Below are 23,945 nucleotides of genomic sequence, written 5' to 3'. Positions count from 1 at the left end.
GGACAAATCAAACTTGTTTATGGTGAAGCTATTACAGTACTTAAATTATGTATTGCTATTGCATTTGTTTGAAGATTCTCATCTATTAAACATAAAATTACTTGGTTCATATAACATGTTAGACCAACTAGATCAAAACATCAACGGAGATCAATACAACAAACCATCCAAATCTAGGTTTGTTCAACAATAGCTAAGATTCACATAAACTGGTTGATACATATAACATGATATTAATATAACATAAAAAATAGATTAAATAACTATTACCATTAGTTTAAAATGTTAACTGTTAGGGCTCATTTGGTACGAGGTATAAGGGATAATTAATCTCGTGATTAAATTTGATTTGAGTCTATCCCATGTTTGGTTGGGATAAAATCGTGGTATAACTAATTTCGGAATTAGTTATCCCGGGACTGTAGTATTTTTTTATCCCTATGGAAGGATGGGATAACTAATCCTGGATAACTAATTTCGGGATAGTTAATCATGGGATAACTTATTTTCCAACCAAACGACCCCTTAAGGTACAGTTGAATTGACATACGGATGCCATATTATAACCCCAAAAGAAGTTACCACCTAAGTCATACTATGGCATCCAACTGTCATCACTACCTAGCAATAAAAGAGTAGTAGTAAATATAGTCGCAGAAGCCATAAATTACATCACCAACCGAATTGTTTTGACAAAAAACTAAGTTCCAAACTATTACTCCAAAAACCTACTTCCCATTACTCCAAAATGGTACTTTTCTTTCCCTTTCTTGCCTACAGCTTTTCAATTTTTTTCTGAGCTTGCATCTCCAGTTGGTTGCTAGTTACAACCTCTTTTCCCTTCCATGTGAGTCCTCTCGGTGAGTATGGCAGATTTGAAGGCTCACTCATATTAGTTGAACCACCTCTTAAGGTGATAACTCTTGTCACAGATAGAAGACTTGGCTCTTATCTCACCTGAAGCCTTGTCCTTGTCTCTGAAATAACTTTTGACCTTATAACAGAATCTTCTTCATCTGCAAATACTGGAGGTCAAAGTCTCCTACTAGTAACATCTCGGAGATTTGAAATGCTATCAAAAATAGTTGGAGTAGGAATGAACACAAGTGGACTGTTGGAGGCTTGACTATTTTGAGATTGTTGGGGACCTGATAATGGTATTTTTTTATTAATGTCTTCATAATCTACAGTTCTTTTCCTTTTCATTGTCTGCTTTCCTTTAGATTGAACATTAGATGGCTGTCATAAATAAATAATAAATTGTTAGATAATAGAAAGTCTACTGCTAAAGACTAATAAGAGTAATAATCACCTTTGTACACCCTCTTGCATTATGATTTGGTTCTCCACAGTTGCTGCAGCTCATGGTTCTCCCTTTCCTTGAAGCAGACCATTCACCTTGTCTCTTACTTGCCTCATCTTTTTGCATATTTCTCTTTACCTTAGGCCCGCCTACTAACTTCACCAAATGCGGTGGTTCCATGGCCTGTGATGGGTCTATTTTTCAGAATTTCTCACCCCTAACAGGCTGCAACTTATGTGAATAAGTCTTTAGAGTAGCCTCTTTGCTATACCACTAATGCATTTGCTCCAGAGGGTCATTCCTCTTGTATATTACTACTCTAATTGTGTGAGGACATGGTATTCCTGAGAGTTACCATGCCCTGCAACTGCATTGCTTCAATTCCATTTTGACAGTATGTTTATCTGCTCCTTCTCTAATCTCATAACCATCATCTCCATTAAAGTGAACTAGACATGTGTGAGCAATCTTCAAATAATCAGCATACAATTCATGCTTTGTGGACTAAAGTCATGAGTCCATGACTTTACTTGATCTTCATGTTCTCTCAACAAGGTCATAACCTTAACTCTAATATCTTCTAGCATCTTGATTATTGGTTTGTACCTTGCATCCAAGATCCATGCATTGAAAGACTCTGTGAAATTATTGTCCACTGCTATGTTTTTGCACACAGTATCAAAATAAGCTCTACACCATGACTGGGCAGGTTAATGTAGCAAATCTCTCATAGCATCTTCATCCATATCCCTCATAAGTGTTCCATGAACACCACTATAGAATCTTCTTCATCTCCCCAGATCTCCATCTCTTACACCAATTAACCTCAATGTATCTAACACAATATCTATGGTTAGCTTCAGGAAGTGCTATTTTTATTGCCTCAATCAGACCCTACAAGTCATGAGCAACCAGAAAAGAAAAATATTTAAAAACAGAAAGTGTACTGAAATGAACTAACCTACTAAGCTATAAAAAATAGAAAGTCTACTGAAATAAACTATAAACTAACCTACTAAACTATGAAAAATAGAAAACAACTGAAATGAAATAACCTATTAAACTATAAAAAAACAGAAAAGAATTGAAATAAACTAACATACTAAACTATAAAAAACAGAAAAGAACTGAAAAGTACGTTTTGCATGTCTGAGATGAAAGTGTGTCCTTCTCCATTCTGTAGGTCCAATGACCCTTTTAGCAATCCCAAAAACCAGTCCCAAGTCCTGTTTGTTGCTTTGTCCACTACAGCCTATGTTATAGGATAAAAATGATTCATTGAGTCTTGACCAATAGCAACTAGAAGATGTCCTTTAGCTTTTTCCTTAAGAAATGTCTCATCCAATCCAATGAAAGGCCTCAAACCAGCCTTAAAACCTATTTTTAGTGCATTGAAACATATATACATTCTTAAAAATCTCCTCTTACCTTCAACTAGTGCATCTTTTGATAATTTAATAACAATATCACTTTCGGGATTACTGATCTTCAACTCATTGGCATATGCCTCTAACCTATTATACTCATCTTTAAAGCTTCCTTGCATTTTATTAAGAATCAATGCTTTTGCCCTCTTGCATTTTCCATGACTAACATTCAGCTCAAATGTATCTTTCGCATCAGCCCTCGTCTATTTCACTTTATATTTTGGATTATTTTGTAACTTTTTTTTAAAATAATATGCAATAGTACAGTAGTCAATAGTACCATTATCATAAGCAATATAGCAATCATGATGTGGGTTTAAGGTCTTGATTCTTACCCCGGACAGTCCCCATCTTTAATGATTAAACAAACAAATGGGCAGCCAATTTGACACTCATACCTAAGCCTTGTTGTATCACTTTTTTTAAGAACTATCTCTTTCTTATTTATCATAGCATAGAGTTTCAGACACTTCCTAGCTTGAGAGATGTCCTTGAAAGTCATACTCTTGTTTAGTTCCTTATAATCAAGGAGCTAATCAGTAGTGCTCATGTTTCTTTGAGTTGCAATAGTATCTAATTCTTCAGAATCATACTCATCACTATCCTCACCATCAGTTGAGCTACAGTCAGTAGCAGCGTCATAATCAGGTACTACAACCTCTACATATTGTGTAATATTAGGTACTTAGACTGATATCTCACATTCCTCAACAACAAACTAATTAATATTATTATAATCAGTAGTCTTCAGTACCAACCATTCTTAACAGGCATAATACCACTATCCCCTTCAACTTCATCGTAGCTACCATAAGGGGCAGAAACTATAAGTTGTTGAACACCAATAAATCCTAATTCATTGCAAAACTCATCTACAATATCTTTATAGGAAAGATGGTCAGAGTCATAACCTGTCCAAGTGTGCAACGGGTTCTTAGCATACTTCACTTGTGGCTCTCTACTCCATTCCCCCACCATAGTTGAATATTATGTCCAGATTAACCATATTGTTGATCTGAAATTAAATAACATAGAGAAAGATTAGATCATGAATGATAATAAATTCTAAGAAAGTTGAGCTAAGGAGACCAATCACAAACTAAACTAAATTAACTCATTACTAATCCATGCATTAAACAATACCATATAAGAATAGTAAAACAAAGAAAAACACATAAAAAAATAATAAAGTTCACATAACCTAAACCACCATAGCCATAAAACCATCTCCAAAACCCTAAACCACCCAAAGAGAAAAAAAAAATTGGGACCAGTACATCAACCAAAATACTGAATGTGTAAAAGAAATACAAAATTACTAAAATAATTGGATTACCCCACATTCAGGACCTCTAGTTTACTCACATGCAATAAAGCCAAAATTTGGTCAATAAAGAAAAAGTCAAAAGTTGCATTAGAATAATCAGAAATTGCAGTAAAAATCATATACAAATTAATACATACACGAATCCTTAACTAGAATGATAAAATCAGGAAACCCTATACCCTAAACCTATAAAATAAACGCTAACTTAAGACACATTACTACAAAAATTATAGGCTAACAAGAATGAATCTATCATTTTGGTGGAATTTTATTACCTTTACACCATAGGAGATTCAAGAATAGGCAGATGGATGGAGTGTCGTTAATTTCGGTGGTCTGTTTTTTGGTCGTAGTGTGATTCTATGGCTGAGGAGAAGCTATTTAAATGAACCCGTTAAATGGTTACGGATCGGGTCGTTGATGGGTTTCAAATTGGGTGTTGGGATGGGTAACCAAGCGATAATTATAAAAAAAAAGGGTCGGGTGTCTTAAAATTGTGCCACGTGTCCGGGCCGACTGGGTCCGTTAATGAGAGGGATAGATTTATCAATAACCCGGCAGGGATAGAAAAGGTTGAATAGTATGATGGGGGTACAAATAACTAATATACAATAGTACAGGGACATAAATAGCGCTCTTCCGTTTTCTTGAACTAACTGCCTAGTCAATTCTAATCTGCTTTAATTATGCTTTTCTTGAGCCGAACATCTATCGAAAACACCTCTATACCTTCACAAGGTAGGATAAAATATGCATACACACTATCCTCTCCAGACTCCATTAAGTATATTATTGTTGTAACTGCCTAGTCAAATGATACCACATAAATTGGGACGGAGAAAGTAATATTTTTTTTGTGTGGACCTGACAATGACTTAACGAAGGTCAGTTGTGAAAGTGAAGCTGAAGTGGTAATACACGCCTTTCTAATGTCAGGGTATTTTGTTGGCTATTTTTTTTCCTGTTGTTGGACACGGGTGTCTTACTAACATAAAAGCTGAAGCATTACAACAGAGACAAGAAAAATAGTAAAAAAAACTGACGAAGAAGAGATTACTGGCAAAAATCTGCTTCGTCCGCTTTACATGAATTCATTATATGCACGTGGAAAAAATATCGTTGATCTTGAAGGTCATTTATCGAACTAAGAAATTTTACAGCCTAAGAAGAAATTATAGTACATCATCATCATCCTGTTGATAGTACATTGAAGCATCATCAAGTGGTAATGAAGGCGGAGTTCCGGGAGGGATGCAAGATTCACCATTCTCACCAGCACATATACACAAAGCCTCTGCATCCCTGAGAATAGCATCCAGGTCAATATGGCCACTCAGCTCATTGATAAATTTCAATAGCGTGTCGAAATCCATCTCCTCTCTTATTATTTTGCTTCGATATCTTTTCAGAATTGCGACACAGACATAGAGATGAAGGTGCTCGCTCCTATAATGCGTCCATAATACCTCCCACAACCGCATGGTTTTCTCAAATTCAAACTCCCTACAAAAGACAAATCAACAAATAAATAAACTAAACTAATACAGAAAAACAAATTGAAGCAGCAAATTGGAGCACATATTTAGTGGCATCCAAGGCTGACAGTAAAGAAAGCAGTACAGGATTTGAGAAAAGAGAACTGCACTGAAGAAACTAGAAGAACCACAATGGTAACTTTCAAACAATGATAGTGTATCCCAGCACAGTTCACAGTGGTGGGTAAGCAAATAAAAGAATTTTGCATAATTCATTTCTTTCGTTCTTTTCTCCCCATGGAGAAGGGTGCTGTTGGAGAAAAGGATGCACATCCATAAAATCTTAGTGCACATACGAAACAGGAAACCATGTCCCTTTGATAGGAAAGTGCTGACATGGGTTGTAAGCAAGTTAATTTGGATTCATGCCTGTTCGTGAGTATCTTGACTAATATCCAAGATAGTGGCAGTTAAAAGCTGAGCTCGTAACCTTGACTTTGTTTAATTGTGAATATTTCCTGTGAAGTACAAAATGGTAGCATTTTGATTACTCACACGTTTTTCTCTAATGAAGGAACAGGATTACCTATTCCCTTCATGCATTTAGCTTTATGAATGTGCAGGACTCATACGAGTATGCAGGCATGAGATGAAATAAACTTTGGGTAGGCTCAGGACATCTAGAAAATGGGCAGGATTCAAGGTATCAGAAGCGCATTCAGGTGAACAAGATAGGGAAAGAAAAATGTTACTTCAGGTCCCAGGACCAGTTAACTGTCTGAGGGTCAATGGAAGAACATAGTAAGACAAAGGGAAATACAAAAGTGGCATGCACACTGAAGGAAAGGGGCAGGAAGCTAGTACAAGAGATGGGATTAACAACTTCAAAGGGCAGCTAAAGTTCTTTGTGATTTTCCACTTAATCATATGGAACAGTCCAACTAAGATTCTTTTGAGCAGAAACATTCCAAATATAAGATTGAAAATAGTGATTAGAAATCAATGCAAAAGGAAAAAGAAGAAGATGAAAAGAGAGTATGCAGCTTGCCTTTTGAATTGTATAAGAACCCAGCGGAAGCAGAAGAAATAATTCAAGCAGTCCTTCTGTTTGAAATAATTATGCAGAGGGCTGTCTAACAACTCCACCAACTGCATAAGCACAGTAAAAACATTAATTTTCTGTAGGAAAGCAAATACTTATCAGCTCAAAGTGTATAATACAAAAGAAGAATCTACATAGCTGGATAGAATCAGAAGGTATGGAAACAAGGAAGAACTGGTGATGGCATGGGACTATTCACTTGCTGAACAGCCATTTTCTTTATGAAGTCACTTGCTGAACAGCCATTTTTTTTATGAAGTCACTTGCTGAACAACCAGTTCCTACCAGCTCAAGATAAACAGGCGGACACAGATATATAAAGCCAATGAATGTGTATCAACAAAGGTTAGGCTTTCTTAGACAGGTAGCATGTTAGTGTTGAATCTCCCACATCGGCTAAGGGATGGGGGACTAGGTCTCTTTATATGGCTTGAGTTGTCATCACCCTTTGAGCTAGCTTTTGGGGTTGAATTAGGCCCAAGGTCCATTTCTTTATCAGTTAGAAGACCAATAAAGCTAATCCTTTCATTTGACACCCAAAACTCAATAATTCTTAATTGCAATAAAACCCAATATTTTAAAGGCACGTGCTATTTCACAACTAAGAAAGGAGCATACTCGAAGTCCAGGGGTAACACCAAAGAGACCTCGGTCAAATCCTATTACCTAGGAATTATCAGTACTTTATCTTCTTCCATGGCCATCTCGGACACGCTTGGGGCATAAACACATGCCGACTACTCCTGTATCAGTTTACTCTTTCAAAACAATTACAGCGACAAGGAAAGAGAGAACAAAACACGGTTAAGACATAAACTTCTGAATTTGGGCAGACATGACAGTCTCTTGCACTGCACCCTTACAATAGATCTCTGGTTAAGTGCACTCTCTCTTTGGGGTTCATTGGGAGGTAAATGCTGATGCTAGAACCTTCTCGTAAAGTTGGAGATCCCACCCATAGGGGGTTTTAGGAACAGGAAACAAGAGAGCAGGGAGGGGGAGAGTGTGAGTGAGTAAGAGAGAGAGTGTGAGGGAAAGAACCTTTGATAATGCAAAAAGCTGAGAGTGCATTCCATTTTGGTCACGGTTAAAGTTCGGTCCCAGTCGTTCCATCAATGCCACAAAGCACCAAAATGATTCTGATTCATCTTCCATGACATATAATATTGGTGAAAGGAGATCACTCATACCCTGCAACTCGAGAGAATAAGATGTTTGTTGATATATCAGTGAGAAACTATGAAAGAAAAGGAAGAGGCATTAAGTTGCACCGAGAATATTTGAGTAAAAAGGGCTTCCACAATAGGATAGAGTATGGTATCTTCACAAATATCACACCAACGAATTGATTTTTGGGAATATGAGAAAATCAAATAACCATCAATAAGACAGGCTTGGTAATATCAGTTAGGACAAGTAATATATATTACATAGAATCTGAAAGGTTGTATCTTCCCGTGATAAAATGGTTGCAAAGGTCAACTATTGTGAAATTTCAGTGGTAACTAATAGACTTACAAGAAACGACATATATATCTTGCTGCTTCGTTATGGCAAAACCCAATAATATTTAAACTTAATGCAATCTTGAGGAGAAAATTTATAGTTTGTAAATCTTCTGACTAAGAAAATTCTCCAGTTTAATGTAGAATTTTCAGAGTTAGAATAGTGTAGAAAAAGAAATTAGAACTTTCTAGTTCTGTTGTTTAATTTTACAAAGTTATTCTCCCATAAATCTACTGATGATGTCTGGACAAAGTTAACATCATAATCTTGGACTGGGTGCAACCAACAAATAGTCAATGTTCAAGCTCAAGTCATCCAATATTGGCTACAACCCGATCAAGAGAGAAAGAAAAGGGTAGCAACAGACCAGAAGGAGTTCAATGCCAGAAATTCAAAAACATGTATGTAGCAGAGATCTCACATACGATCAAATTGTTTGGAAAACAGTATGTGAACGTATTGATCAGCAAAGAGACACACAATTAAGCGTATAGGAAGATGTTACCTGACAGTAACCCAAATCAAAGTTGTAGAATGAGTAAGTCAGCAGTATATCACGCAAACATTTAATGTTCGGGCTGTCATCCTCATCATAGAATGAAATTGACCGATCAGTCCTTACCTTGCAGATCAAATAAGAAAGAACAATGGAAGAAAGAAGAATAAAATGTCAGTTTTCCCCCTTATAATAAACATAATAATAACCAATAATAGTAGTTTTAGTAGTATCACTGATTGTGAATTGCAAGGATGAAAAAAGCATCTTGGTTCTCAAACAAAAAAAATTTACAGGCCGTTAGGTCCTGGGTTCGAGTCACGCTGGAGGGCAAGTGTGGAAACACTATAGATCCTCCTAATTTGGGAGGGATTTAAAAAAAAAACATTTACATGCCCGTGAAAATAGATAAATTTGACACATACCACATCTTTTTCAATAAGGCCTTTCCTCTCTCGAAATTTTGTAAATCTTCTAGCCTGCTCCTTAGAGATGCTCTGCAGAGAAAAAGGTCAGCGCAGATCAGATTTAAACTACATTTTTAGCAAAAAAAAATATCTCAGAGAGGCTTTCTTGTCTTGGCTCCTTTCGGACAATAGGAAAACATAGGGATATACTTCCCACATGAAAAACCATATCTAAAAGATAAAAGATTTAATTCATTTAATCCTTCACATGAAACTAGTATTTCACATTATTGAATAACACTCCCGGAACCAAGTTCCGGGGAATCAACTTTTTCCAAGCTCCTCGATGATCTGTTTGGAGTCTCCCATGAGAAAAGCATCAGAAAGTTGTTTAATCTCCAGGAACACTTATAATTTTTTTCATTCTTAATTAACTATGATTAATCACTATATCCATTAGTAAACCAGGCTATGGCAGCATCAACATGGAAATCAGTATTAATAAGCAATCTGTATTTTTGCAAAATGTAAGACGAACCCCCAAATATCAAATAGGCAAGTGTCAGAGACATTAAACTTACAAGAGTATCAAACAAATGTAAGAAGAAAAGGATCTTATTGCACCTAATGTGATCTAAAATTTAAACTATCGCATAATCATACTATTTGAAGGAAAACATCTACAAAGATTGAGTAAATAAGGAATCAGGACCATTTTACTTTTGAACCCCCCCCCCCCCCCAAAGCCCCCAGCGTGAGAATATGACAAACCTTCCACTGGTTTTTAATCGTTTCATATTCCGACTTTCTTACAGACACAAGGTATTCCCTCTCCGCATAAGTTGAATCATATGAATGATATCCCAACAGAAATCGCCACACCTGCCATAAAGACATATAAATATATTCATGCTCATAGAAACGGACGCAGAGTGGGGTTGACCTGTACAAGGACAGACCTCTTTACGCAGACCTTGTTCGACTCCTCCGTAAAATATCCTCTTTCTTACTGCTTCCGAGTCTGTGACTCTACCTTCACAGTCCAGGAAAGCAGACCACTGTATAGGGAGTAAAACATGAGGAACTTAGTTGTGAATGCAATAAAAACAATAGGCCAACATAGCAAAAACCCACAATTTGTTATAATCCATGCAAATTTACAAATATGGATGTCGTCGAAGACGCACCAGATGTGCAGTATTTAACAAAAGAGCAAGGTAAGCCTTGCCAATGGATTAGCATTCTCAGATAATCATGCAAAGGAAATAACACACATTAAGATAGAATTGTATTGGACATATATCTGCTCTACTGAACGCTAATCGTGGAAATGGATCATATAGACTTGACTCTCTAATTCTGATAAAGACTATTGCTCTATGATAATAAATACTCTCACTGAATGACAATTTATTAGACATTAAAAGATTTTATTTAAACTTACAGATGCATTAACATTTACCCAAGCTGTTTCTCCCGGGAAAGATTTGTGGTGCAAATAATACACATACAACAACATATATACGCACACACATATACAAATAACAGTATCGAAAGTTAAAAGAACTAAACAATCTCAACAGAAAAATCAGAAGAACCAATATGTTTTACATCTTGCATTTCAAAAGGTCACAAGTAAAAACTAAAACACACAGATCTCAAAATTACAAATTAAAAGTATTTGAGAAGGCTAGCTTTGAACATGGATAGCACTACCTCCAAGAATATTTTTATAGATGCAGTCTTGCAAGAGATTGTCTATCTCAAAACTAGTTCAAGTTCTAACATAGCTTAGTCTTTACCAATAACATCAAATGTCATAAGAGTTCAAAAGTTGGATTGCAAAGCGAGTCACTAAATTGATTTCTTAGAGACACAATCCCCCCACCCCCCACCCCCTTTTATTAGTGACATAATGCCTCAATATTGTTCAGCTAAAATGGCCTGATATTTAGAATTATAACATTCTATCTTTGAAAAACATTCCCTGTAAGAAGCACCAAAGAAATCATCAGTTTAGTAATATCACGCCTTCAATGGAGAATTCATGGGAATCCAGAAGATATAATTGATTTAAAACAAAGAGAATTTCTTGTTTACGCAAAGAAAGTTTCTACATGATAAATAGAAAAAAGACAGATAGGTGGTTTACAAATGCTACTTCTAGACCAATTAGGAATTTCTTCTAATACAATGGTTAAAATTAAAAAGATGTGCAAGTGGAAAATTGGTGAGACACTGACATCTGCATGCTCTGACAAAAAAAATTGAGAATCTATGACAGAGTTAACACCTTGTGCAACAGTCTACTTAAAACTCAATGAATTTAGTTGCTTCATGGCACATGCACAAGTAATTATGACAAATCGAATACAATGAGATAGACAGGAAATGAATGTCGAAACATTTGCTTGTGCCTAATAGCCATTATACTAGCATTTTACAAGTGCAAAAAGATAGCCTTCTACCTCTTCTGTTCCCAGTGGAGGTTGCCGTGGTTTCCCCCATACTAGTGACAATTTGTCAAACTGCGGAAGAAAAACTGGCATAGATCAAACGCAGAAAGAGGACTAATGAAATTATAACTTTTAGAAATAGAAAAATAAGGAGATTAGAAGTCCCGAAATAACTCAAGCTACCCTATTTTACCCACCGGGGGAGGGGGAGGGGAAGGGGGAAATGGGGGAGGGAATACTCTATGAAGAATCGAATCCCCACCTACATGGTGAAAGTTTGGGCATCCCACCATGTGAGCTACCCTGAATCCCCATCCTTGCTAGTATGATTCATACTGTTGGTAGCTTAGGCAATAAATAATACTATTACTTTTTTGATAATAATAATAATAATAATAACAACAACAATAATACTAATACTAATAATAATAATAATAATATATTGTTATTATTTTTTGGATAAAGCAGTATTATTATCATTATTTATAAGAAGCTTAGGCAATAATTTATAATTTAAAATACTATTCTCAAGCATAAAAGTTCCTAGATTATTTGGTTTGACCTTGTGAAAAGACGAAATTTTAGGTGTTTTTAAAGCAAATCAGAGTCAATCAGTAGGATATGTAAGTGCCTAGAACTGGTTGTCTTTCTGGTGCAACGAGTATATTGAGGATGCTGTTAATAAGCTAGCTTTCATTAGAATTCTTCAGAATTAGGAAAGAATATAAATACTTTCGTCTGTAAAACCACAGCACATAGTTAGTGTTTGCTATTTAATAAAATAATTTTTCACTGATAAAAAATTTACTTCTTAGATATCACTACAAGTCCAACTATTGGCAAGGGAACGGCACTGAAGGGTTAAGCATTTCTTACACATTTTTAATCAGTAAAAAGAAAACATGTCAAATACTTCATCCATCCCTATCTGACCTAGAGGCTAACACACATTCTAGAACATCAAGGAAAAGAAACGATTTATCAGTATGGTTGGTTTAGAAAAAAGTTATGCCTAATTTTGAAGGACGTTATATCACTCAAGGTAAACCTGAAAGTCAAAGGACTGAATTTGAACTCTTTTTCTGATAAATAAGGAGTGAAGTAAACTTATCTTATTATCAAATGTTTCATCTTTCCCATACCGCTATAATGTACGCTAAGACTTGTCACAGATACTGAGGATACTCAATGACTTAACTGATGGGACATTTAAAAGGCATACCGACTCATAATATTAGGCAAACTGATTTCCGGTAATTAGTTCTTACTTGAAACCAGCTTTTACCATTTTGAGAAAAAGATAACCTTTTCTAAGAAAATCACCGAATACAACAACGCTGTGACAGCACTAAGCCTCAATGCGAAACTGATTATCCGACAGCCATATGAATCCTCTTTGCCCATTATGCTCCAAATGGCCCTGTTCCACTCCAGTACTCAAAAGTTTGTAATAATGTACATAGTAGGAGTTCTAAGGTTCTCTGAGTCCTACTTTATCAAAATAAGGTTCTAAGTCCCACAATTATCCCTAGTAGGAGTTCTAATGTTTTCTATAAGAAATGAAGTCGGCTCCTGGCAAACCTAGGAATAATGTAAGCGAACAACATGACTAACCATATAATATAAATGCAGAAACAAAGATTAAAATATGCAAGTTTTTTCACCTCCAAGGGATCTGCAGGCACTTGAACATCTTCAGGCAACTTCTGAACATCATTAGATTCAGCAATGCGAGGATAATCATTTGTTTTTTGGTCTTGCTTCCTCCTGTCACTAGGAATGAAACCATCTCCCTGAGCTTCACGAAAAAGTTGAGATGTTGTTTCACGAGCAAATCTGGTCACAAGAGAAAATTTCTCTAGCACTTGAATGGACAAATCTCGAGCAGGATCATTATGTTTTTGCCATTGCCTGGCATTTTCTTGAAGAAATGCAGAATTTCTATCAAAAGTTTCCCCATCAGTAGGTGCAGCAGCTGAAGATGGACTGTTAGCCACAGAAACAGCCCTAGGAAGCTCCAAGGAGGAGAGAGTTCTCTGTAAGAAGCAAATTAAAGTATGAGCAGAAGTGAGTATTCATGAATCATGATGAAGCTCTTCACACAAGCTCTTAAATTGGTTAACCAATTGATTAATCAACACTGGTCACACCTGGAGTGGATCTTGAAAATCGTTGACGAGAAATACATTAGCATCTTCAGCTGACCTGGAAACATACAACTCATCAGTAAGAACGGAAAGGCCTTTATCTAACAAAAAAGTTCTCTCTCCCACTACTAGTTCGCTGTAACAAGATAAAACTGGAACAAAAACAAATCGAGATCCCAATTTCTAGCAGTATGAGAAAATATATTCTATTGACAGACTAGCATCAGCAAATATACTTTTAAATCTGGAAACAATTGGTCACTGGTATACCTGCAATTCAGCTACTTTAAAAACCTGAAAAGAATTCATAGTAGGTATGCCTGTAATTTAGCTGGATTACCATTGAATGTCAACTAGAGGTGACACCACATTATAGTATTTGCAGAAGGATTTACCCTTCCATCTATGACATCCTTAGATTGTCTTTTTTTTCCTCATCCACCAAAAACAAATAGTAAGTTATTTGATCTTCATACGACATCGCAATTAATTTATTCACTGTTATTTATCATCAAGCATCAATTCATTTGTGAACTATCTAGTTTTAATTTCTACTCTCATTTTTATGAACTCTGACCCCAAAAAGAATGCTGAGGTGAATTTGGTTTACTAGTGTTATTGCTTATTCATGATAATGACAAAGCCAATGCACGAAAGAACACCACCTCACAAGATATGCATGTTGCTTAATTGTTGCAAGAAATTCCCGGACACCACCATTGTAGAAATAAAGTGGAGGAAATGCCAGTCCTGCAAGTGATGGATGTAGGAAGTAAGCTCAAGATGCAATAGTTGCAGTCAAACTGATAATATGATGATAACAGAATTATAAAAAAATCCACTAAAAAGCTGAGCGGAAATATCATAAGGTAGATAGCATACAAGAATTTATCCATCAAGAAAACATATATATGCATTATACAATTCTAAGAAGAATTGTCTTCTTTAATCATCATGATTTCCTTGGAACAAGAAGAATCACCAAAGCTATTCTAAAATAATGTTGATTACAGAGAGTTGCCAAAGAAAGTAAAATCCATTCAAAAATAACAGAGAATGGTTAAAAAGAAATAACTTAAATCAAATTGATATTTCATATATAGCCAACCACTAATAAGAATTTGTTGCCTGCTCCACTTTCTTTGTACATAGGTTGCCAGTTGGTGCCACAATAGAGAAAAAACGGAGCTACTTTTACAAACGAACAAACATATGCAGAAAATTTAACCAAATCTGGTCCATAATGTCAAAATACATTGCCTCCGGTGTCTTGTGTGATAAGAAGGTGTCACTAAGACTTAAAAGGTGGTGTCACTAAGACTTAAAAGGTAAGTTCTAAAGAGTGGTGGTTAGACCGTCTATATTGTATGGGGTGGAATGTTGGACAATTAAGAACTCTCATGTCCAGAAGTTGAAGGTAGCAGAAATGAGGATGTTGAGATAGATGTGTAGGTATACTAGGAGAGACAGGATCAGGAATGAGGTTATTCGGGATAAGGTAGGGGTGGCTCCCGTGGAGGATAAGCTGCGGGCAGTGAGGCTTAGATGGTACGGGCATGTGAGAAGGAGATGCCCGAAGGTACCGGTAAAGAGGTGGGAGAGGTTGCATATGGGGATCTAGGGAGGGGTATAGGGAGACCTAAGAAGTATTGAGGAGAGGTGATTAAGCATGACATGGCATTTCTGCAGCTTACTGAGGACATGACCTTGATAGGAAGTTATGGAGGTCGAAGATTAGGGTAGAAGGTTAGTAGGTAGTATAGCATATTTCCCTTTCTTTCCGATAACTTTAGCATTACGCTAGTTGTGGTCTATTCTTTGCATATTATTACCTAATATTGCTTCTGGTTCGTTTTGGTTAACTATAGATATTGCTCATGTTTCCTTCCTATAATTTTTTTTTTCCTTTTTATTTTTTCTGTTTATATATATTGCATTTCTTTACTGCTATTTACTGTGCTTAACTGAGCAGAGGTCCTTCAGAAACAACTCTTTACCTGCTCAAGATAGGGGTAAGGTCTACGTACACACTACCCTCCCCAGACCCCACTTATGGGAATATACTCCACTTATGGGAATATACTGGGCATGTTGTTGTTGCAAGATTTTCCGAGCTGTTTCAAAAACAGACAATGAATGACTAGCCTTTTACAATCCAGTTAAATCAATTCTTCGTCCTCACTATTCTCCCCCATCTAAGATTGAGTTTGCACTGGCCAGAAATGACAAATAAGACAGTGAAAGTTTCTGTGAGAAATAATGACGAAATTATATTAATATTATATTAACTAAAGTGTCTTACAGTAGACCTATTTATATACATTGTTTACACCGAACTAAACATCTATTGCGTGATGTGGGACACTATACATAATAACTATCTAACAGTTTCCTTCTACATGTTTATTTTGCATACAAGAAGAGCTGAAAAAATACAAGAAAGAAAACATTTCCAATTGACACCAAAATTTATTTAAACAAGAATAGAGAAAACTTAAAACTTTAGCCCTCCAACAAAAAAAAAATATCTATTTCTTGGTTTGTCTTTTTTCTTCTGTCTGCTTAATTCCACTCCCGTTTCCTGTTACAGCCACTCTATTCAGATATGTCTTGGACAGCTAATCCAGCAGTCTATAGCTTGTCAAGCTAGTGGAGCTAACAGTGGGGTTTCTTGTTGCTACTCACTTAACTTGGTAGGGAATTAATCATGCAGGGAGAGAGCATACATATAGCTTCAACATACACATACGACTTCCCACTTGCTAGATTCTCAAGATATACAAAAAAATCAGCCAAGGAAACATATAGTACTAGATTAAGCAACTTTGAACTCTGCAAGGAGTAATTGCACATTAACATTTTAACTTGAAAGGTTATACATGTCCAAAAGAGATCAAGGGTGACAACTCGAACTAATCTATCAAAACAGCACTTCACCTTTGCTACTATGAAAAAGATGCACTAATGAAATACAGCACAGCTAAATACCTGATGATAAAACTACAATAACATATTGCCACCCCAGGGTGGGAGTGTGTCTGCGAATTGACCTAACATCCGAGAATGGAACTGCTCGTATAGTATAAAGACTCTTATCTGCACCAAGATATATAAAGAACAACCATTACACAACAGCCCATGGAAAATTAGCTGCAGACAGCTGCTCTTTCCTCTGAGTCACAGTACAGATAATTGACCCCCACCTTTTTCAGATAACCTTGCATTCGAGCTTTGCCCTTTATATGGAATCCAAGTCTGTCACAGCAAAAATAATTCAATTGCACATTCAGAGGGTAGAACCAAAAATTTAATGTGCTACAAATGTTAGAGACAACCCCTCTCCCTTTCTCCTTGTTTTATGTGACAGCAACACTTTGCTTTGTAATTACATCAAGAATTTAAGAACCCAGCTCTTTACATCCCTATATATAAGAAGCAAAGCACAAGGAAACATGATTTCATAGCAATGAAAATTTGACCATTTAAGAACTATGTCTCACATCCGTCTCCATGTTATTTAGGATTGAATATGGACTTGACAACATTCATATAACCTCCTACGGTTATGCACCAAAAGTGAAACTTTATTTCTCCCTCAAATCAAAACTATCAAAAAGTAAGTTCGCCTAAATGAGAGTTGAACCAGTTGTAAAACTACTCTCCCTCCACAAACATAAAGTAGATGTATACCATAAACAGAGAACCTCCTTGCTTGATCAGCTTTAGTCGACCACTGATCCTCTCTGAAGCATACTGAGTCGGATGAATTGCCACATTATCTTTCAAATATACTATTTCAGCACCTTCTTGTTCCCCTGATGAACTCTGCTTACTGCTATCACTCCTATTCATGCTTGCTGAACCCTGAAAGCTCATCCACGGACAACAGAAACCACATTCAATTCGTCATTTCATATTAATATTTTTTAAAAGGATCATTTTAAATTACTAATTAGAATATATCACAAACAAAAAAACCCGCTTCCCCTCCACACGCGATCAAGTGGTCATGCTAGAGACGTAAAACAGTCGTGCATAATTAAATTATGAGATCCTTCAGAAATCAGAACGAGCTGCGAGAATCTTATTTGTTCTCTTTCATTTCTTAATTGAAAAAGCAAATTGAAAATAAATCACCAAGTACAAAAATAAGTATAACCACCAGCAGAAATTGGTAAGGTTCAATTCAACATTTAGTCCGTCAGAGCACCATAATTCATATTAAGTTACGCTGGATGAACTGCATTGTTGATATTGATCTGAAAGAAGATGGTAGGTACAGCTAGCACAATATATAGATTCCATCGATAGTCATTAGGGCCTCTCCGCAATCTATTAAATTGATAGTTGTTCCAAAGGATCCAAATGGCCAGTTACTAATAGAACTCGTAGGCTCTTTTGGCTAAGGGCTTCTCAACACATGGAAGCTAAACCAGTGCTGTCAAATAACCAAACCACAATGATTAAGGTAGGTATAGTAATGCTATGGACAGCTTGCTAAACTGGGTGCTAACAAAGAATCAAACTGCAATTACTAAGGTATCGCAATGTCCCCAGCGCTTTGGTCTAATGGTAAGAACATAGCGCATAATGTATGGGTTAGGTGCTCGTCACGAATTTTTGAATCTTGCCGGGGACAATATCCAACAACTTTGGCGAAACTCATGTGCCCCCAGAGATATATTGGTTATAAAAAATGACTAAGGTAGTAATTGTATGGACAGCCTGCTTAATTATCAGAGTAATAAAACTATACAAAGTACACAGCATATGCGCAAATTTAGCTTATCCGAATATACAGTAATTATCAGCAGTTAAACACAGTTCATCATAAGTCCTCAATAATCAAGTTTAATTTAACCTCAAAATAATCACACACAAAAATTCGGCAAGTAATCAAAAAAGGTGCTCAACATAAAATCAATTAATGCACAAATACGTAAATAAACATAGTAAAGTACTAATCTAAAAATTTTAATATAACGATGAGATAAACATACACAAAATAATCAGCAATTAAACACAATACACCTAAAAATAATCACAAAATATTAGGCAATTAATCAAATAAAATGCTCAACATAAAATCAATTAATGCACACAAACGTAAATAAAGCATTGTGAAGTACTAATTATACGATTCGAACATAGCGATGAGATAAACATGATTTGCGAATTGCGAATTGTGAATCGCTTACTTGCTGAATAGAAGCAGCGTAATCGGCGTCGTCGGAGAGATCGTGAATGTCAATTTCATGCATCGCCGGTGAATTTAATGGAGGTTTTGGCTGAGTGAGGGGTGGGGGGAGCTTTTTCTGTGTTCGGGTTGCGGGGGGTGGGGTGGAGTGGGGGGGGGGGGGGGGGGGTTATGTTGAACAGTTGAAGTAGAAAGCTTGTCTTAGAGACGAAGAAAGAGGTGAGAATGAGCAGGTGACGGTTTTCGTTTTCCAGTGGTACTTGTGTGAACGAAAATTTATATATTTCTTTTTTATCGGGTATTTATTACCCACTTTAGGATTGGATTAATGCAATTTACCCGTAAAATCTAATTAAGGATTAAATTAATTCGACTCACTGTGTTGTTATCAAAATATTTGTTGATTTACTTATATTTTGTTTTGATAGGAGGGAAACGCAATCGCTACAATGTTACCACAATCTTTGGTAATTTACTTATATATATATTTTTTTTTGTAAGAGGGTAAATATGTAGCCGCTATAATCTCTGCACTTCGGGCGAGCACTCTGTGCATGATTTACTTATATTCATTAGTCCTATATTGTATATTTTCTTTTTTGGAAAAATTCGATGCAAAACGTCATAGTCAACAAACAATATCAACATCAACTCAGTAGTAATTACACTAATGGGTCTGGGGAGGGTAGACTGTACGCAAACTTTACCCCTACCCGGGGTAAAGAGACTGTTTTCGGGAGTCTCGGCTCAGCAAAACGTCATGGTCAAAAAATTAAATTTGATTTTGACTCTTACAATATCAAATTTATTAAAGTTAAATGAGTGTTATATGGTGATAAATTAAAGTTTAAGAAACACAATTACTATATCTTGTTCTTGTTATAAGTAATATTATTTTAATTTATGGATAACTTCAAGAATTGAACTTATATGTGGTTAAGTTGTACACAAATAGTTATTTCTAGTGACCATAGATTACTCAAATTCTGGAGATTTAGTCCTTTTTAAAATCCACAATTGAAAGCAGAAACGGACGCCTCTGTAGCAAAATCGCAGCAAATTGAAGAAATTCAGTATTTGCTAAATGTGAAGTTGATAAGTATTACCCTGTTTTTTAAAAGTTACCACTCTTAGGATAAGTAAATTAATGGGGCCATATAACTTTAGATTTCTAATAACAAATAGTTTTAGTGTACTGCATTGCACGTGTGTTCCGCGTCTATTAATAAAATATTATATACAAGTACAGAAAGTAATTCAGATTTCAATAATAATAACCTATAATATCGCCTAATTGTCAATTCTTTTGAGAAACTGTTAAATAGTATGATACCAAATTGTCATACTATTTGTTTAGTATTCATCAAGGAGAGAAGATTTATCCCCAAAAAAGTGTCTTGTTGTAAATTGTACCGTTGTTATTTTAGAAATTGATTTGGACTTCATACTCAATATTTTGCAGTGATTGAAACTTTATATATTAGATCTCGACTTGGACCTCATGATCTGAGTGTTGTCGTGATTCAATCAACAAAATATCAAACCAAAAGGAACACTTATTTATTATCAATTTGAAGTGATAATTCAGATTATTAGAAAAATTTAAAAATTATTCTATTTACCAAAGTAGTCTATAATTTGTTGCTAAATTTAGGTAGAATAACTAAACCACTCTCAAATCTGGCACCTAATAAGAGTCAATCAATATTTTAAAATATTTTTGTGATTGACATCCCACTTTAAGAATTCATTTTTTTTTGTTATAATGGTCTCTATATCAATTGTAAGAGCAATAAAAGCAATAACTACACTCATATGTGTTTCAAACATGAAACAGAAACTTGGAAAGAAATCAATGTGGAGATGAATCCTAAGGAAAATTAAGATGGTATGTATTATAGTTATTTAAAATAATTCAAATAAGGGGAAAAAATTATATAAGCTATAATTGATTTTAAATTTTTAAGTATTAGAATTTCTACATAATTCAAATAAGGAACGATGTAATAAGCAGAGTTTTAATTGATTTTAAAATCTTAAATTAAAAAAAAAAATTTAAATTACAAGTTTGTAACTCTATTTTTAAAAGGTGACACAGTTGGTCCACGGGTAGATTTCTTCTAAAAGCAAAAAATCATTCTCTAATCATTAACAAAACAATCCAAAATAATAAACAAACGTGAATAAGAATTCAATCTCTAGATTAAGCTAAATCTTCAGTGATACCCTAAAAATTACAAAATCACGAGTACATGATTGCATACAATCTGATTCAAAAGATCTTTATGAATGGGTTGTGTCACGAACCGAAATTTCCACTTTCGGACCGTGATGGTGCCTAACATTTTACTTGCTAGGCAAGCTAACGTTAGAATAATATTAATCAATTTTTAAATAATTTTTTAAAAATTTATTAATAACAAAGAACGATTGCGGAAGTAAAGTCTTGAATATAGTGAGTAATCTATAAAAATAACGGTGTCTAAATACCATCCCAGAATTTGGTATCACAAGTGCACGAGCTTCTAAAATAATACAAATAAGGGCCTGAATAAAATAAAGTTGTCTGAAAATAAACACGCAGCTAAAGTAAAGTAGACGGGGACTTCAGAACTGCAGACGTCGTGCAGTTATACCTCAAGTCTCCTCTGAGTAGCTGAAATCCGAGCAAGTCTATAGTACGCCGATGGGACCAACTCCAAAAACTGCACAAGAAGTCAGAGTGTAGTATCAGTACAACCGACTCCATGTACTGGTAAGTGCTGAGCCTAACCTCGACGAAGTAGTGACGAGGCTAAGGCGGGTCACTTACATTACCTGTATGCAATATTAGTAACAACAACAATAATAGAAATAAATCAGGTAACTCATTTATAATAATTGAAGCCAATTCATCAGTCATAACCAATTATTATTTCCATCAATTCTGTTGCACCGTGCAACCCGCTCTCACAATATATTCACATTCAATTCTGTTGCAGCGTGCAATCCGCTCTCACAATATATTCATATTCAATTCTGTTACAGCGTGCAAACCGCTCTCACAATATATTCATTTTCAATCCTCTCATATAATTATTTTAATCAAGTATATATATTGACTTTTAAATAAGTCTATTGCGACGTGCAATCGGATCCCCCAAATGTTGACTTTTAATAAGTCTGTTGCGGCGTGCAACCCGATCCTCCAATATGGACCTTTTAATAAGTCTGTTGCAGCGTGCAACCCGATCCCCTAATATGGACTTTTAATAAGTCTGTTGCGGCGTACAACCTGATCCTCCAATATATCCATTTCAATCAATTTTGTTGCGGCGTACAACCCGATCCTCCAATATATCCATTTACCAATTCTTATAGAAGAAATTTTCCCAATAAATGTAACATTTAATATAAAATTATAAGACAACAAGCATACAATAATTATGATTTAATTATGAAACAAACAATGACAATTAGCAAATTATTATGAAAATTAGGGAGAAAATAGGTAATTTAATATTTAATATGCTAAATGTCAAATAACAATTCAGACACATAATTCAAATAGCATGTAACAATTAATGCAAGAATTCAAGAATTAATATTTGACAAAGAATAGGAGAGAAACAATCATTATAATAATTAATTCATGATTTAAAACGATTTATGATTTTTCAAGTAATTATGCAAACAATTAATTTTACGAGGTATAGACACTCGTCACCTCGCCTACACGTCGTTCACATGCATTTCACATAACAAATAGTTTAAGGGTTCTATTTTCTCAAGTCAAGGTTAACCACGACACTTACCTCGCTTTGTAAATTCCAATCAATTACTTGACCACGACTTTTCCTTTTAAATTTGTCTCCAAAAGCTTCAAATCTATTCATAAACAATTCAATATACTCAATACGAATCATAGGAATTAATTCCATATGAATTTACTAATTTTTCGGATAAAAATTTGAAATTCAGTAAAATATTCGACAGTGGGACCTACGTCTCAAATCTCGGAAAAACTTACAAAATTCGAACACCTATTCCGATACGCGTCCAACCATACAAAATTTATCAAATTCCGATGTCAAATGGACCTTCAAATCTTAAATTTTCGTTTTTTGGAAGATTTTATAAAAAACTGATTTTTCTTCCATAAATTCACGGATTCATGATATAAATGAGTATAAAATCATGAAATATAATCAATATAGGATAAGGAACACTTACCCCAATATTTTTCCGTAAAAATCTCCCAAGAATCGCCTTACCCGAGTTCAAAAATTGGAAATGGTTGAAAATGGGTCGAAACCCCATTTCTAGAACTTAAGTTCTGTTTTTCAAATTTTTATTCATTGCGACCGCGGAAATTCATTCGCGATCGCATAGAACAAAATTTGCCCAGGTTTGTTTAACACTACGCGATCGCGTATAAGGCCATGCTATCGTAGAGAACAATTTCTCAGCCTTACGCGATTGCGTAGGTTTATGCGATCGCGTAGCACAATTTCGGTGCTTCAGCTTCTGCCTCATTCCTTCTTCGCGATCGCAACTTTGAGCTCGCGTTCGCAGTGCACTGGGAGCTAGCCTTCCGCGTTCGCGTGCCTATCTTCACGAACACGAAGAGTATAACTCACGGCTTAAAATTTTCTCTTCGCTATCGCGAAGCACAATGCACCAGATGACAACAGAAGCTCAAAAACCAGATTTTCTAAGTTCAAAATCATCCCGTAGCCTATCCGAAACTCACCCGAGCCCTCGAGGCTCCAAACCAAATATGCACCCAAGTCCTAAAATATCATACGAACTTGCTCGCGTGATCAAATCGCCAAAATAACACCTAGAACTACGAATCGGACATCAAATCAAAGGAAGTTTTCAAGAAAACTTTAAAACTTATATTTTCACAATCGGGCGTCCGAATCATGTCAAATCAACTCTAATTCTCACCAAATTCGGCAGACAAATCATAAATATTATAGTGGACCTATACCGGGCTCTGGAACCAAAATACGGACCTGGGGTCAATAAATCCAACATCAATAATTTCTTAAAAATTATTAAGCTTTCAAGCTTTTAATTGTTCATCAAAATTCCATATCTCGGGCTAGGGACCTCGG

General features: G+C 35.5%; 1 protein-coding gene across 1 annotated transcript; it reads right to left on the bottom strand.

The window, feature by feature from the left end:
* Window positions 1-5,083: 5,083 nt before the first annotated feature.
* LOC104115880 (uncharacterized) lies at window positions 5,084-19,002 on the bottom strand. The gene is made up of 15 exons (XM_009626598.3): window positions 18,845-19,002; window positions 17,337-17,510; window positions 16,850-16,901; window positions 16,635-16,742; window positions 14,312-14,396; window positions 13,650-13,704; window positions 13,164-13,535; window positions 11,512-11,571; window positions 10,003-10,101; window positions 9,815-9,925; window positions 9,062-9,133; window positions 8,646-8,762; window positions 7,676-7,825; window positions 6,581-6,681; window positions 5,084-5,560 (listed from the first exon to the last, which is right to left on the bottom strand). The coding sequence occupies exons 1-15, from the start codon at window positions 18,905-18,907 to the stop codon at window positions 5,230-5,232; spliced, it is 1,950 nt and encodes a 649-aa protein (XP_009624893.1). The 5' UTR covers window positions 18,908-19,002; the 3' UTR covers window positions 5,084-5,229.
* Window positions 19,003-23,945: the final 4,943 nt, after the last annotated feature.

The sequence above is a fragment of the Nicotiana tomentosiformis genome, chromosome 6, assembly GCF_000390325.3.
Source record: "Nicotiana tomentosiformis chromosome 6, ASM39032v3, whole genome shotgun sequence".
NCBI lineage: Eukaryota > Viridiplantae > Streptophyta > Magnoliopsida > Solanales > Solanaceae > Nicotiana > Nicotiana tomentosiformis.
The sequence above is the reverse complement of the archived record's forward strand: the minus strand, read 5'-3'. Positions and strand labels throughout refer to the sequence as shown.